Below are 16,800 nucleotides of genomic sequence, written 5' to 3'. Positions count from 1 at the left end.
TATTTACTCGAATAACCTTTTCTCTCTGACCTTCAGTAATACCTATCGTATGATTGAACAAGATGACTTTGATATTCATACAAGATTGCACACCATTGTGAGAGGGGAGGATGAAGCAGCTATGGTGGAGTCAGTGGGCCTTGCATTAGTCAAGCTACCTGATGTCCTCAACCGCCTGAAACCTGACATAATGATAGTTCACGGGGACAGATTCGATGCTTTGGCCCTGGCGACGTCTGCAGCCCTGATGAACATTCGCATTCTTCACATTGAAGGTGGGGAAGTCAGTGGGACCATCGATGACTCCATCAGACATGCCATAACCAAACTGGCCCATTACCACGTGTGCTGCACGAGGAGTGCAGAGCAGCACTTGATAGCCATGTGTGAAGACCACGACCGCATCCTTTTAGCAGGCTGTCCCTCATATGACAAGCTGCTCTCTGCCAAAAACAAGGACTACATGAGTATTATTAGCATGTGGCTAGGTAAGTGGGCCACTTTTTATGTTTTTCTCACATACCTTTCAACACTAGATGAACTCAGTAAGTAGGTTACCAGTCAAGAAGTAATATATTTTTTAATAGTACTTGAAATTTCTTTCTACATTTGCTTTCATTCTGTTTTCTGCCACGTACAGCTGAAAGGCTTCAATTGCATTTTACTGAACACTTCTGGACCTTCTGCTGAGTCAAAAATAACTCCTTAAATAGGTAATTTCTCTGAGCTGAACAATTTAAAAGCAGAACAGTCTTACATGAGGAGTTACTTTGGTGTATTAAGAGTTTTGCTTAAATAGGGTCAAAGCTGTTCAGCCCTAATATAAAAAAATCAAAGAGAATTTCTGTTGTGAACCCTTTTTTGAGGAATGCACTGCAAAAGGACAAAAGGCTTTTGGTGTTTCATACTCATTGACTTAAAAATAATTCCTGTAAACAGTGGGGTTTTATGTTTGCTTTTTGTCTTTGACAAAGAAGTCTCCTGTTCAGCTACCATATGTGGTTGGAAGCTGGAGTCTTTTTTGATCAGTATATTTTGCAGATAAATGTTTATCAAATATACTAAGACAAGTATGACTGACGATTTCAAAGCACTGGAAATTAAATCTTTGCTTGAGAATGGACAACTGACACAAAATCTGAGTGGCTTCAGGGATTATTCCAGATTACAGTGGTGTGAGAACAGTCTCTCAATCCTGGTGTAGTCTTGGAAAGTTTCAGAAGTAGGCTTGCAAGTTAACAGTTTGTTGACATTTAGGTATTGGTCTCTAAAGTTATGAGACATGCTTAGAGAGGCAAATAACAAGCTAGGCTACCCTGTAACTCCCTTGTTTTTTATTCTAGCACTGATTCCTATATGTTAGATATATTCCATTCAGTGCCTTGACTTTTCAGGCTTTCACATCTGTGGTTCCAAAAGTATGTCCTTCCTTCCTCTTGCTATTCTATGCCAATAAAAAAACTTTTCTTGCCCTCCATTTGGACAGGTGAAGATGTCAAAACCAGAGATTATATAGTTGCTCTGCAACATCCTGTAACCACAGATATTAAACATTCCATAAAGATGTTTGAACTGACACTAGACGCACTCATCTCCTTCAACAAGAGAACACTTGTTCTGTTCCCTAATGTGGATGCAGGTGAGTAGAATACCTTCATGACAAAGTGACACATAACAGATTATCTTCAAAAAGAGTGCTTTTATCCCACGTCCTCCAGCCAGGTGGAAATAGCTGGATGGTGTCAGCCTCATGGGTGCATCTGCTGCAGCTCCATATTCACATTGCTGGAGGACATTTCAGCTTTTCAGTGTGGGCAGGAAAATGAGGAGAAGCCATGTGACATGTAGGAGTAGTATTAGTGTCTCTTAAATTAACTTAAAACTACAGGGATCGTTTTGCAGTAAATTCTTGTATCAAACTTTGGCAAATGTGCTGAGCTATGTGATTTACAGTGTAAGGATAAAAGGAGAACCTTATTCAGAGCTAGCAACTCCGTGAATGGCTGGATGCTACATTCTTAAAGTAGAACTTAAATAATTTCTTATACTTTGGTTTTCTGTAGGAAGCAAAGAGATGGTTCGTGTGATGAGGAAGAAGGGCATTGAACATCATCCCAATTTTCGGGCAGTAAAGCATGTGCCATTTGACCAGTTCATTCAGCTAGTTGCTCATGCTGGTTGCATGATTGGTAACAGCAGTTGTGGTGTCAGAGAGGTGGGAGCATTTGGTACACCTGTCATCAACCTGGGGACACGTCAGACAGGAAGAGAAACAGGTACATGTTTGCTTAACTCTTCAGTATTTTGTAATTCAGGATATTGCGTCAGAGGTCTCACCGTTGATTTAGTGGAAGCAAGGGGAGGGCCATAACTGATGAAGAGTGATGTCAATCTGATGGGCATCTTTCCCTCACAGAAGAAATAAAAACAATTTTTTTTTTTTCATTTCTAAAGCAGCTCACACTCTAATGCAATTTGAGGATCTGATCTTTCCTAATATGTTAATTTTTGTTGTCTAGGTGAAAATGTTCTTCATGTTCGTGATGCTGATACACAGGATAAGATTCTTCATGCTCTACAGCTGCAGTTTGGGAAGCAATATCCATGGTGAGTATATTCATCTTAATTCATTGGAGGAGATGTTAAAGCAGTAGAGTAAAAGGCATTTAGTCCTAAGGTTTTTCATCATATTTCATTGGAGCGCTTTTAATGCACTGATCTGAGGTTACAAATGACTTTTCATTTCAGAACCATGTGATATCTGGTATGCAATAGTATTTATAGAGCAAAATGTTACTAGCAATGTTTCAACACAAGTAGTCATTTAATATCCAACAGAAAGTCAAGAGGCCAAAATTCATGTTAACATAGATCTGTGTGATTAAGAGAGCTTGTTCTTTGGGAACAGGAGGGCATCCTGTCTGTACTCTGACTTGTGCCTGAAGGACACTTTGTCATGTGGTTACAAATAACACTGAGAGCCAAAAAATGGGCAGGATCACGAAGAGTACAAAGCCGTGGTGAAGCACATGAAAAACATCACTGCCCAAGTCACCTCCTCATGTATCCTACCAGTCAGAGAAACTGGGAATAGCCAGAGGCAGACAGATTGTGCAGATCAGTGTCTGGGTTTGTGGCTTTTGCTATCGAGAAGGTTTTGGCTTTTATAACAGTGGATTATGTTTTTATGATTTTTAGCCTGTTATGGGGGAAGGGGATCCCCCTGGCTAAAAGCATCACTTCCTCTGACTTCAGGACCAATGCATCCCTATGATCCAGAAATCAGGCAAAGAGGGCTGGACACCTAAATAGATGAGATTCTAGTAAAACTCAAACATAAGAAAGAAATTTATGGGATGTGAAAAAAGGGACAGAGGACTAATGGAACACTGTCACAATATGCAGGGATGTGCGAAGGAAGACCAAAGCCCACTCGGAATTCAGTCTGGCTAGGGTTATCAAGGACAACAAAAGGACTTCCACAAGTGCAGCAGCAGCAACAGGAAGAATAGGGTAGATATGTGGCTGCTGCTGGATCATATGGGTGTCCTGGTGATGAAAGACACAGAGAAGGTAGATTTATGAATGCCTTCTCTGTTCCAGTCTTTACTGCTGAGAACAGCCCTCAGGAATCCCACACATCAGAGGTAACAGAAAAAGGCTGGAGAATGGAAGGCTTGTTTGTAGAGGGTTGGGTTAGAGATCAGCTACGCAGATTAAACACCCATAAATCTACAGGCCTGATGGGATGCGCCCATGTGTGCTGAGGGAGCTGGCAGATGTTGCTAATCCAGTCTCCATTATCTTAGAAAAATCACAGAGTGGGGGAGATGCCCAATAAATGGAGGAAAGCCAGTGATACTCCCATCTTCCAAAAGGGTTACAGAGAAGGTCTGGCAGGAGATGTGGTTGTGGGGGCCATTTGGGATACAATGATCATGAAATAATAGAATTCTCAATAATTGGTGAAACAAGGAGGGCCACCAACAAAACTTCTAGACTGGACTTCTGGAGGGCAGACTTTTGCCTATTCAAGAATCTGATTCAGAAAGATCCTTGGGAAGCAGCCCTTAAAAACAAAGGGGTCCAGGAAGGATGGATGTACTTCAAGAAAGTAATCTTGAAGGCACAGGAGCAGGCTGTCCCTGTGTGCCAAAAGATGAGCCATTGGTCTTGATTGAAAAAGAACTTGTGAAGGAACTAAGGGAGAAAAAGAGGATGTATCATCTTTGGAAAGAGGGGCAGGTAACTCAGGAAATGTTTAAGGATGTGGCTAGGTCATGTAGGAAAAAGCCTAGGGAGGCAAGAGCCCAATAAAAACTCAATCTGGCCACTTCTGTGAAAAATAATAAAAAATATTTTTATAAATACATTACTGACAAAAGGAGGGGCAAGGATAATATCCATTCATTATTGGATGGGGGAGGGAATTTAGAAACTAAAGTTGAGGAAGAGGCAGAGATACTTAATACCTTTGCCTCAATTTTCATCAGTAAGACAGTCCTCAGGACAACTGTCCTGGGCTGGTAGATGGTGTCAGGGAGCAGAATGGTCCCCCTGTTGTTGAGGAGGAGGCAATCAGAGAACTGCTGAGCCACTGGAATGGTCATAAATCCATGGGACCAGGTGGGATCCATCCCAGAGTGATGAGGGAGCTGGCAGATGAGCTTGTGAAGCCACTCCCCATCATTTACCAGCAGTCCTGGCTCACTGGGGAGCTCCCAGATGACTGGAGGTTGGCCAGTGTGACACGCATCCACAAGAAGAGCAGGAAGGAAGATCCAGCACACTAGGGGCCTGTCAGCCTGGCAAGATTATGGAAAAGATCATCTTGAGTGTGGTCACATGGCACCTACAGGATGCCCCAGGGATCAGACCCAGACAGCTTGGACTTAGGAGGGGCAGGTCCTGCCTGACCAACCTGATCTCCTTTTATGACCAGCTGACCCACAAGGTGGATGCAGGAAAGGCTGTGGATCTTGTCTGCCTGACCTTCAGCAAAGCTTTTGACACTTTCTCCCACAGCACACTCCTGGAAAAGCTGGCAGCCCAGGCTTGGACAGGAGCACTCTTTGCTGGGTGGCCAGGCCCAGAGAGTGGTGGTGAACGGTGCTGCATCCAGCTGGGGACTGGGCACCAGTGGAGTCCCCTGGGGATCTGTACTGGGACCAGTCCTGTTTAATATCTTCATTGATGATCTGGACAAGGGGATCAAATCCACCATCAGTAAATTTGCAGATGACACCAAGCTGGGAGCAAGTATCGATCTGTTATAGGGTAGGAGGGCCCTGGACAGCCTGGATTGAAGGGCCAATTCCAGCGAGATTTAACAAATCCAAGTGCTGGGTCCTGCCCTTGAGTCACAAAAACCTCCTGCAGTGCCACAGTCTGGGGACAGAGTGGCCTGACAGTGCCCAGGCAGAAAGGGACCTGGGGGTACAGGTGACAGACAAGAGCATGAGCCAGCAGTGTGCCCTGGTGGCCAAGAAGGCCAATGGCATCCTGGCCTGGATCAAGAGTGGTGTGGCCAGCAGGAGCAGGGAGGTCATTCTCCCCCTGTACTGGGCACTGGTGAGGCCACACCTGGAGTGCTGTGTCCAGTTCAGGGCCCCTCAGTTCAGGAAGGATGTTGAGATCGTCAAACGTGTCCAGAGGAGGGCAGTGAGGCTGGTAAATGGTCTGGGACACAGGTCCTATTAGGAGCAGCTGAGGGTGCTCGGGTTGTTTAGGCTGGAAAAGAGGAGGCTTGGGGTGACCTAATCACTCTGCACAATCTTTGAAAGGAGGCTGTAGCCAGGTACATGGGGGTTGGCCTCTTCTCCCATCAGCCAGTGACAAGATGAGAGGAGAGTGCCTCAAGCTACACCAGGGGAAGTTTAGGCCAGATACTAGAAAAAATTCTTCACAGAAAGAGTGGTTTGGCACTGGAATGGACTACCCAGGGAGGTGGTTGAGTTGCTGTCCCCAGAGGTGTTTGAAAAAAGACTTGATGAGGTACTCAGTGACGTAGTTTTGCTGATAATGTTAGGTCACGGATTGGACTTGATCATGTCAAAGGTCTTTTCCAGCCTAGTTTATTCTGTGATTCTGTTATTTGGGGTCTGGAGCATCTCTCTTATGAGGACAGAGAGAAAATGTGGAAGCCAGCCCTGTCTAGAGAAGACAACAGAACTGGGAGGGGGTATCTCTTCAAAACATAAAAATACTTCCAGGCATGTGCCCAGACAATGGTGCCAGACTCTACTCAGTGGTGCCCAGTAACAGGACAAGGAGTAATGGCCATAAACCAAAACACAAGTAACATCAACATGAAGAAGAGCTTTACATACAGGGTGGCAGACCACAGGCACAGACTGTCCAGGTGTGTTGTGGGTCTCCCTCCCTGGAGACATTAAAATCCCACCTGCACGAGTTCCTGTGTCACCTGCTCAGTGTGACCCTGCCTTGAGCAGGGCTGGGTTTGGCCTAGATGATCTCCAGAGGTCAGTTCAAACTCAAGCTATTCTGTGCTTCTATGACACGATACTGGATAGCTGATTTGACCTCATGATACATAGAGAGCCCTGAGTGCAAGCTTCCAGAGAAGCTGCAGAATTCTGGCAAGGTGCTTTTCCTTATTCCTCAGCCCTAATGGGTATTGACCCTCATTTCTCCAACAGATAAGTTCGTATAAATATTGATAGATACTTATTCAGCTAAGGACAAGGATAAAAAGAGTGTTTCTTAAGAATCTAAACAGAGCAATAAAACTGAATTCTTTAATACCAAGTATCTGATGCCATGTATGATATTTTAGAAACAGACATGTTGAAAACTGACATGAATGTAGTTTATTATTACATAGTTGGCATCAGTGTGATAAGTACATCTTATTTCATTTGTAGCACATAAACAGTCCATATTTTTACTTCTGATTTATGGTGTGGGTCTCTTCATTAAACTTAATTTTACAGGGATTTTGGCACCATTTTTTTTCAGTTTCCTACATTCCAGTTTCGTATTCCAAAATGGAGCTAGTGCCAGACTTGAAAGATCTGTGTGTGTTCTGTAAACCATTGTCACAGTGTACCATATTTCATGACAGACTTTCATAGTGTGAGCTGCAGTATTGGCAGAGTGGCCGGATCATAATATTGCAATGACACTGTTAAACTTTTCTGTCATACAAAGAACTTTATAGACTGCAGTGTTATTTCAAATTACATTAAATCTTTTTTATATTATAGCTCAAAAATATATGGAGATGGTAATGCTGTTCCAAGGATTTTGAAGTTCCTTAAATCTATTGACCTCAAAGAACCATTGCAAAAGAAATTCTGTTTTCCTCCTGTCAAAGATAATATCTCTCAAGATATTGACCATATTCTAGAGACACAGAGTGCGCTGGCAGTGGATCTAGGAGGAACAAATCTCCGAGTAGCAATTGTCAGTATGAAGGTAAATATTCTGTTGTGCTTCTAAATATCCTGAAAACTTCGTTTCGCTTTGTGGATATGGGCTTGTGTTGCAAAAGAGCTCCAAAACAAAGCAGTCTGTTGACTTTTGTTGAGGAATAAAGATTTATCCCCTTCTTTGCTGCCTCTCATACAGTCATGATACAGCTTGCCTACTGGTTTGCTCTTCTGAGACTGATATTAAACTAGCAATGCCCATTTGCTGGTGCAAGGTTGTAGCTGCCTCTTTGTGCAGGCTGACTACGGACTTTGAAGAACAGAACAACTTCTGCATGTGTTGGTTCTCCTTAAAAGGTGACTCAGTTCACCCTGCAAATTTTTGTGTGTAAAACAAAATATGGAAGGCTTCAATAGTAGGCTTTTTGCTTCTCCGCTGCCTTACACTGCCATGTAACAGACACACAAGACCATTCTGAGCAACAACCAGCATCTAGAAAATCAATTTACTGAGCTCTGCAGCATCTCAAAGATGTGAATAAAACTCACAATGATAAGTCCTTGGCTTTTATTTTCAACAGTATTGGACAATTACATTTACACTCCATATTTGCAGATAACTAGATCAGTTCAATAAGTAGTTGCCCAGAGGGCAAAATAAGGTGCAGAAGCATGAAAGGTTGTAAAGTGTAAAGTGACCTGATACAGTCCAGAATTTTTGCATTCATTTAAAAGGTGTCTGACAGATCTTCAAGATCTTATAGACAGCTTTTAAAAGTGTAATATTTTTAGAAGCAAAATTGACACAACATTTTTTCCTGTGAGTCAACACAGCCTGAAAAAAAATAATTTGAAAAAATTCTGCCTACTTTACAGAGCTCAAAGTGACATTTATGAAAATTGAAATACTAGCAAATCAGAGTGAAAATAATCAGATTTTCATAACAAAATTTACACAAGAGATGTAAGCATTTAACAGCCAGTGGCAGAATATGAGATTTCATTTTATTTTCACAAAAAAAGATTATTTCAAAAACTTCTTTTTGGAAGCTGTTATGTCTTCTGATAATGTTTGCTGCAGCCTTCCAAAACAAGTTCTCTGATGTGCCGTCCAAACTAAAAGTGAAGAAACTAAGCATCCAAAACTCTATTGCTCATGTGATGCTGAGATGATGGGACCCGATGCTCAAAACCATTGTCACTTTGGAATTTTTCCAAGTTCTTTGGTATCAATGACTCGGCCATATTTTTTATAGACTGTCTTTGTTACTCCTCTTTGCTTAGTTGCATCAATTCAGTGCAGTTCCCTTAGATACATTACACAGGGGATTTAACAGGGAGAATAACACTCTTAGGCAGAATACCTTCAGCAGTCTCTTGACTTAATTCTGTGATATAAACAATTAATTAAGGTCAAATCTTTAGTACCTATAGATTCCAAGCATGTGTCATGAATACTTTCATTACCACTGCGTGACTAGGGTTAAAAATAATCTTCATGGCCATTCCCCATCCTTTCCAAAGTATTTACAAGGGCATGTGTGACAGGACAAGGGGGAATGCCTTCAGCCTGAAAGAGGGTGAGACTGGATTAGATATTGGGAAGAAATTCTTTATTGTGAGGGTGCGGAGGCACTGGAAGAGGTTGTCCAGAGGAGTTTGGGATGCCGCATCCCTGGAAACGTTCAAGGCTAGGTTGGATGGCACTCTGAGGAATCTGGTTTGGTTCAGTGTTCCTTCCCATGGTAGGAGATTGGAACTGGATGATCTTTGAGGTCCATTTGAACCAAACTGTTCTATGATGTATCACACTTGATGGTACTCTAGAGATACTGCGACTCAGAAGTGTAATTTCTTAGAAGATAATTTTCTGAAAGTATAGTAAATTTTGCCTTGAAATTTCTAGCATTTCTCTTTGTCTGGTTCTCCTTTTTTTGGTGAAATGGCACTGTCTGTGACATCAAAGAAACATTTTATGCAGTCAGATTAGAAATAATTTATTTTTAAAGCACTGTGGTTTTTCTGTCTTTTTTAGCAGTTGTTTCTTTCCTTTTTTTAAGACTTCAGTGTTGAGCTTAAGTGCTGTGTCATGGTTTATGCCTAAAAAAAGTTGCAGCAGCTCTGGTGATACTTCCTCACACAAGCTACAAGTTCCTTAAAATGTGTATTTAATTTCAGATGGGAAGTTGAATACAGAAGCAGAATGTAATGTCTAATCTTAAAAACTTGTCCCCTAGAGCTATCAAAAACCTTGCCTGCAGGCCCAAGATCTAAAGCATAGCATCTGTATTTTTTTAAAGAGATAAGTTATGGCTCTCTGTTTACAAATTGACCTGTAATTTATATGGAAGATAAACGTCATCATTATATATATTTTTCTAGGGCATGTTTTGTTGTTTTTAATTTCTAGGGTGAAATAGTTAAGAAGTACACCCAGCTCAACCCTAAAACCTATGAAGACAGACTAGCATTAATTCTAAAGATGTGTGTAGAGGCGGCATCAGAGGCAGTAAATGTAAACTGCAGAATTTTGGGAGTAGGTAAGTTAACAAATACTTTTTACATCTATGTTTTTCAACATGAAATTAAATAACTACTCATTAACTTAAAAGACCTTTCTAAAATGGATCTTATGTACTTTAAGTTCTTACATTTTCTTAACAAACGTTTTTAGGTGTTTAAACAGAAAATGAGAAGCAGACTACAAAGACTGAAGTTTCTCCAGTTTGTAACAACCATTAAACAATCTGTTAAGTCACAGTAAACTATATCTAAAATGCGTTTATGTAGCATTCTGGATTTTGAAGCTCTCTGCTGTCTTGGCCTTGTGAATCAGATAGATGTTCAGAATTTCTCAAAACAGCTCTTGAAATAGCTGCAGCTGAGTGATGTTTTCTCTGCTGTCTGCAAACTTTTCTTTAGGGCTAGGGTCAACTGTGCAGCAGAATTTTCAGATACATCAAGGCAGACTAAAAAGACTAGAATGTTAGGAGTGAATTTGTAGCTAACAGAGACAAAAGCAGCCCTTCTGCTATCTTCTAGTTCACTTGCAGTACAGTTCTGTGTTAAATGGTGCTTATATCAGACAGGACTTCTTCAGTTTAATGGTGACTAGGAGATTTGGCTAGGAGATACATACTAGTTATTTATGAAGATGTTGAGTAATGTGTCCTGGATTTTTAAGAAGGACAGAATCTTTATTTTAGCTGAGAAATGTTCTCAAAGAAAAGTAGCTTGTTCCAGATGAAAACTTACCTGAATCACACACTACAATGAAAAGTTAACTTGAACATGTATTCTTTAAAAACGATGTGAAGTGCACAAAGCCATAAGGAGAAATATTAGCCCTTCAAATCAGAACTTTCTTAAAACTTTAATGTTCGATTCAGCTGCTTCTTTTAGAGCTTTTATGGCTGCTTTCCATTACAGCATTAACCCTGGAACCATCTGTATATGTGACTTAATTATATAAGCTTTGTACAATAAAATGTTCTAAAAACTTTGTTGTATAGAGCTGAATACCTCCATAATAGAGACCTTCCTTTCAGTGGTCCTGAGACACTCCATCAACTCTGGAAGCCTCTCCAGCTAGGGAAAACTGGGTTGGCTGATAGAGCCTATTACTGACCTACTCTGTTCAGGAGACAAATCTCTGAACACAGTTTTGTTCTTTCCCAAAAACTGTGTTTTTAAGTAAAAATCACTAGTAATTATTTTTAGTCATTCTAAATCCTGAGAGTTACAGCAGACTCACAGACACTTAACAGTGTTCTAGGGTTTGAATAATTTATTTTTGCTGTTGTCTTTTGTACATCACTAACAAGAAACAAAGCTATTAAGCAATTTGCTGCAGTCTTGCCTGAATTAGGAATATTAACTCTCTCGCTAACATTAACCACTACCCATCTAGTTAGTCTTAAGATACTTCGTGCATAGTGATTAGAGGCATGGCATTCTATGAACTATCTTGTTTACTTTGAGTGTGATTGAGCATTGAAACACACTGCCTGGAGAGGTTGTGGAGTCGTCTTCTCTGGAGATATTCAAAATCTATGGACAGAATCCTGTGCCACTTGCTGTAGGTGAACCTGCTTTAGCAGAGAGGTTGGACTAGATTATCTCCAGAGGTCCCTTTTAACCTGAACCATTCCATGATTTTGGGATCTTTACATGTCAAATGTTGAACTGGCAGTAATACTTCAAAATTTTTTACTTTCATGCTCTGCTTCAAAGCCTAGTATTAGGGGAAAAAATATCGTCATTAGAAAAATAGATTTTTACTTAAAGTCTGTTACACAGACTTAGTTTTCATTTTTCTCTGTATTTTTGTGACAGGTATATCCACAGGTGGACGGGTAAACCCTCGAGAAGGAATTGTGCTTCATTCTACAAAACTGATTCAGGAGTGGAGCTCTGTGGATCTCAGAACTCCAATATCTGATGCTTTGCACCTGCCAGTCTGGGTGGACAATGATGGAAATTGTGCTGCTCTAGCAGAGAGGAAATTTGGTCACGGAAAAGGAATAGAAAATTTTGTAACACTGATTACTGGTACAGGTGGGTATGTCATAGTTCAATGAAATCCAAAGTGCAGCACCATCATTTAGAGGTTCAGATGTTCTATAGGCATAAAGATTACCACTATGCCTGGAAAACAAAAAATTATTTTGCTACACTGTATGTTTGGTTTAGGGTGCTTTTTAATTTATTCAGACAAATAAAACCACTTCCATAATTTAAACTTCTTGATGAAAGAAGTTCTTCTGGTACTGCTCCACAGGCAAGTAAGGAAAATTTGAGCAACTTCAACTGGAATAATTTTGCATTTTTTCTGCTTTATAGCTTAATTCTCTTTCAACTTTAGAAACACAAGTCAGATCAGAATATGTATCTAGAAGATAAGCAGCTGAATATAAAAAAGTATGCTTAAATCTCAAATGCAAACATGGGGTAACGTCTCTCATTTGTGAAGTATATAGTCCGTTAGATGGTGGCAATAAGAACTAGCTGATGAATCTACACACAGTTTGGGAAGGGGCAGCAGAGGCATCCACGTTTATGTGTCCTGGCCCTTTAACACAGAGGCTTAACTGTCTAAATACAGCATTAGAACTTCTCCTCTGAAGTATAAAATGTTAGGGCCACTTGGATAGTTTTATTCATAAAGAGCATGACTCACAAGCTTAAAATATCTGTCAGAGTTCAGTACTATCCATAGGCTTTAAAAAAAAAAAATACAAGTATTATATACCATTTTGATCCATATATGAATAGGAAGGAGGGAGCTGTGAGCTTGTGTATTAGGTGTGTCAAATATACAAGAGTTCTTTAACAGTTAGTAATTCTTGGTTTCTAGTTTAGATGACCACTGATGCAAATTATTTTATCTTGTCTGTATCAGAATAGGCAAATACCAGTGTCTTGCAGAACTGGGGCCTTTAAAAACTGTTGGGCAGCAGGGGATGTTTGTCTTCTTTTGTAACAATAGAAGTCTTAATATCTTCGCAGGAATTGGAGGTGGAATCGTTCATCAACACGAATTGATCCATGGCAGTTCTTTCTGTGCTGCTGAGCTTGGGCACATTGTCGTATCCTTAGATGGCCCAGAGTGCCTGTGTGGCAGCCAAGGATGTATAGAAGCATATGCCTCAGGAATAGCGTTACAGAGAGAAGCTAAGAAACTGCATGATGGTACCTATTTACTCTGGTTTTGCAAACACAGTTACTAAACTGCAGTATAGGAAGAAATTTTCAAAGAAGATATTAAGAAAAAATAAATCTGCCTTCTTTTTCTGGATGGAGACAAGAATAGGTGTACAGGCAGCCTGCATAGTACGGATCTTTTTCAGTGGCAAGGAACATTTGGAACCACTGGTCTCAGAATTCCCAGAAGCACACAGCAGAGCCTGTCTCTTCTTTTTAAGCTTGATGTAAACTAATCTGACATGCATTCTGTGATGTTTGGTTTGGTTTGTGATGTCTTTCAGCAAAAGCTTCTTGGTCTTAAGTTTGAGAATATTTATATTTTACTTACCTTTGGGTCTGACAAGACTAGAGAATTACCATACTCTAACTGTTTGAGTTTGATTTCCTGCTTCTGCAAGTAGTTTCCTGAGTAATATAGATTGATTACCTACAGATTGTTCAGGATTCAATATACAAGTAAAAGAAATTAAAATATTTTAATTGCCTAATTTTTCACCCTCTGACTTGCCACATTATCATGTCTTGCTCTTGGCTTTCTCTCCTTTTCAGATGATCTGCTTTTAGTGGAAGGAATGTCAATGAAGGAGGAAGAGATTGTTAGTGCTGCACACCTTATTCAAGCAGCTAAACTTGGGAATAGAAAAGCAGAGAGCATTCTCAGAACAGGTGAGAACATAGCCCAGAGGGTGAAACACTTCCATGACTGTATTTTAGGGGGTACAGAAATGGTAGTGCACCGTAACACTACAAACAGCCTGTACACATTGAGGCCCTCTCAATATCAAGATTACTAATGGTAATGAGATTTTAAATATAAATGCTGGAGGAAATGTCAGCAGAAGCGTTAAAAGTATCTGTTCCGAAAAAAAAAAAAAAAAGATTAAAAGGTTCTGCAAAGATCAATTTAAAAAAATAAGTAAAGTTTCAATATTATCATATTGGAAAATTCTGGGACACTTCACTGTAGGCAAGTGAATGGCTGGTCTGAGGTAGCAAAGGCAATTTATTTTATGTGTTACTTTACATGGCGTATTTCACTGGTTTACTAGTTCTAAGCATAGTCCTCCCTCATGCATAGTGGTTAAGACTAAGGTGGTAGAGTGATGCTTTCCTGTTTTCTCTTTGCTTACGAGCATGCTTAATGCCTTGTTTTGTCTTTTCACATCCATAATGTTAAATAATGCATTATTGTACTAAAAGAAAATTGCCTTTTCTTTTTGACTTTGGAAAGAAAAGTTAACAGCAGACACATACTACCTGGTAACATAAAACCGTGGAACAAAACACTGCTGACTTTCCAGTGTTGCTGCAAACAGAACTGTTTCAACTACTGATGACAGAACTGCTCTGAGTATTCTACTCAATTTCTTTTTACTTCATCATTTCAGCTGGGACTGCATTGGGCCTTGGCGTTGTGAACATTCTACACACCGTGAACCCATCTCTCGTGATCCTTTCTGGAGTTCTAGCTAACCACTATGTTAACGCTGTCAAAGATGTGATAAATCGACAGGCGCTGTCCTCTGTTAAAACAGTGGATGTGGTGGTCTCAAATCTAGCAGATCCTGCTCTTCTTGGGGCTGCTAGCCTGGTGCTGGATTATACTACACGTAGAATATACTAGAAGAATTACAGAAGAGTTAGAGTTGGACTATTCAAATTCCTAATGGGTGGAGGGAATACTTTGCCCCAAATTTTAATTTTATGAGAGCAGCTAATGAATCAGAGTAGTGTTCTGAGTAGTTAGTGACTACTTCAGCATTTCCTAATTGAGGTATTCTCTTTTTGTATTTTTCCTAAATTTCAGCTGACTTCATTGGAAGTAATGTGCAATTCTGTTTTTTTTAAGCACCTCTGTTGGTAAGCCTATATGTTACTTTTGAGTGTGGCTGAATTATTTATGAGCATCTCTTGCTGTATGGGGATAATGTGTATGGTGTGTAAAATTATTATAACTCTCGGGGATCCATATCTCATTTCCCACGTATGTGAAATGAGTTGTTTACCAGCTTTTCAGTTTCCAGGATTCCACCCACAAAGTAAATAATGATGTAATCACCAGTAGCAGGTAGTAATTTTTGTGGGTGGAAACAAGGGCCTCTACAATAAAAAAAGGCTACACCTAGAAATTCCTTTTCAGTAAGGAGATGGTAAAGGCAACCAAGTTTATTTATTACATCATCTCTAAAGGACATAGTCTCATTTTAGAATCTTTGTATATGAAGGGAAAAAAACATACAGTTTAGTGAGCTTACAGCCTGCAGAGGAGTCCAAACAAACTGATGAGTATAGCAGTGAGCATCTTTGTCTTCTGGCTATGGCCAGTAGTAAATTGTTTGAATTTTAATATTGGAGAATTTCTCAAGAGACTTAATCTGCTACTTTCAGGGAGGCTGCTTCTTCTTTGGTAGTCAGTTAGCTGAAATTCAGCCACGTGTCACAGCTGATCATAGACAATCTTTCACTGCCCAGTGACATGATGCATCCCCTCAGCCATTCGGAAGGTGGCTGCAGGTGCACTGCTCTTGTCCTGCTTTCACCATCAGCTTTCAGGATGGAAAGTCAAATCTGACCCTTCTCACCTTCAGAGCATTCAAAAGCCTAGGAGAAAAGTATGTCAAATACCAGTGAAGGCTTGCCTAAGTAAACAGTGATTTGTATTTCTTTAATGAGTCCTTGATATATAGTGCTGTCTTTATCCAGCTGCTTTTTTTAGCATACTTTCAAGATGCTGGAGAAACTGAAATACCAACCCATCTATCAGCTAATCCAGAAAGACAGCTCTGGAGGAACAGTCACAAGACTATCCTGTCCTGAATTTAATGACCTATCTTGACATTTAACTCAACCACGGATATTCTCAGAAGTCCAGTAAGGTGTTAGCATAGGGGCTATTTCCACACTTGAATTTCTTCTCCAGTCAAAATGAAACAATCTTCTGCAACCATTACCCTCTGCTATACAACGAACTTGGACTGAATAGCTCCTAGTACACTCGCTAATTCTGGGATATAACCTACACAGATTGTCTTTACTTCACCCTCTCTTCCACAAGGAATGCTTGCTGGTAACTCATATCTTCAGAGCAGATTTCAGGAATACCACCGGATCCTCCTCCTGGTATCTCCAGGAACAATCATGCAGCCTCTGTACCATAGTTTTCTCAGACTTGGCAAGTAACTGGTTCTTAATTGTTTGCCAAGTTGTACTAGGCTTTAGGTAACCAAGGAGTTTTAGTTCCTTTTCGTACACATCTTGGTTTACTTGATGATTACCATTACCTTCAACACCAGAGCTTTAGCTCTATGAGCAGAAACTGCAGTGACAGTAGCTCAGATAAGGAATAATGAGGTTTTAACAGTGAGGAGGCCTGTCATTTGATCTTTCCATCCTCTGCCATCACAAGGAATGCCTGGCTGGAATGCCTGGCTAAAAGTGGGACCAGGCTTTTGCTTTCCAGACCCTCTGAAGCTCTGTATTTCTGGTATCTAAGATGTCTTTCCCTAGCAGCTGAAGGGAGGGTACAGGCACAGAAAAAACACGACAGACTAAAACACAGTTGAAAAGTGTTACACCTTTAATAAATGATTCTTCAAATGCTTTTGAAAATGCTTTTTTTCTGTCAATTGGCCAAGAACCTGCTGCATATGTACAAGCAGTTTATAAAATCAGAGAGAATAAAAAGTCATATTTAATAGCGAAA

General features: G+C 40.3%; 1 protein-coding gene across 7 annotated transcripts in view; it reads left to right on the top strand.

The window, feature by feature from the left end:
• Positions 1-16,800, top strand: part of GNE (glucosamine (UDP-N-acetyl)-2-epimerase/N-acetylmannosamine kinase) — a 39,416-nt gene extending 22,616 nt beyond the window's left edge. For all 7 annotated transcript variants that reach the window (XM_088053965.1, XM_088053967.1, XM_088053966.1 and 4 more), the window contains 10 exons: positions 37-488; positions 1,487-1,639; positions 2,064-2,276; positions 2,520-2,607; positions 7,227-7,437; positions 9,802-9,931; positions 11,727-11,948; positions 12,900-13,082; positions 13,647-13,763; positions 14,486-16,800. In XM_088053965.1, coding sequence (XP_087910091.1) covers positions 37-488; positions 1,487-1,639; positions 2,064-2,276; positions 2,520-2,607; positions 7,227-7,437; positions 9,802-9,931; positions 11,727-11,948; positions 12,900-13,082; positions 13,647-13,763; positions 14,486-14,721 — 2,005 coding nt within the window. In that variant the 3' untranslated portion in view covers positions 14,722-16,800. The remainder of the gene's footprint in view (positions 1-36; positions 489-1,486; positions 1,640-2,063; positions 2,277-2,519; positions 2,608-7,226; positions 7,438-9,801; positions 9,932-11,726; positions 11,949-12,899; positions 13,083-13,646; positions 13,764-14,485) is intronic.

Source organism: Pseudopodoces humilis, chromosome 4, assembly GCF_049639895.1.
Source record: "Pseudopodoces humilis isolate 2021_Gansu_Grassland_sample_001 chromosome 4, ASM4963989v1, whole genome shotgun sequence".
NCBI classification, from domain to species: Eukaryota; Metazoa; Chordata; class Aves; order Passeriformes; family Paridae; genus Pseudopodoces; species Pseudopodoces humilis.
This window is presented reverse-complemented; position numbering and strand designations above follow the sequence as displayed.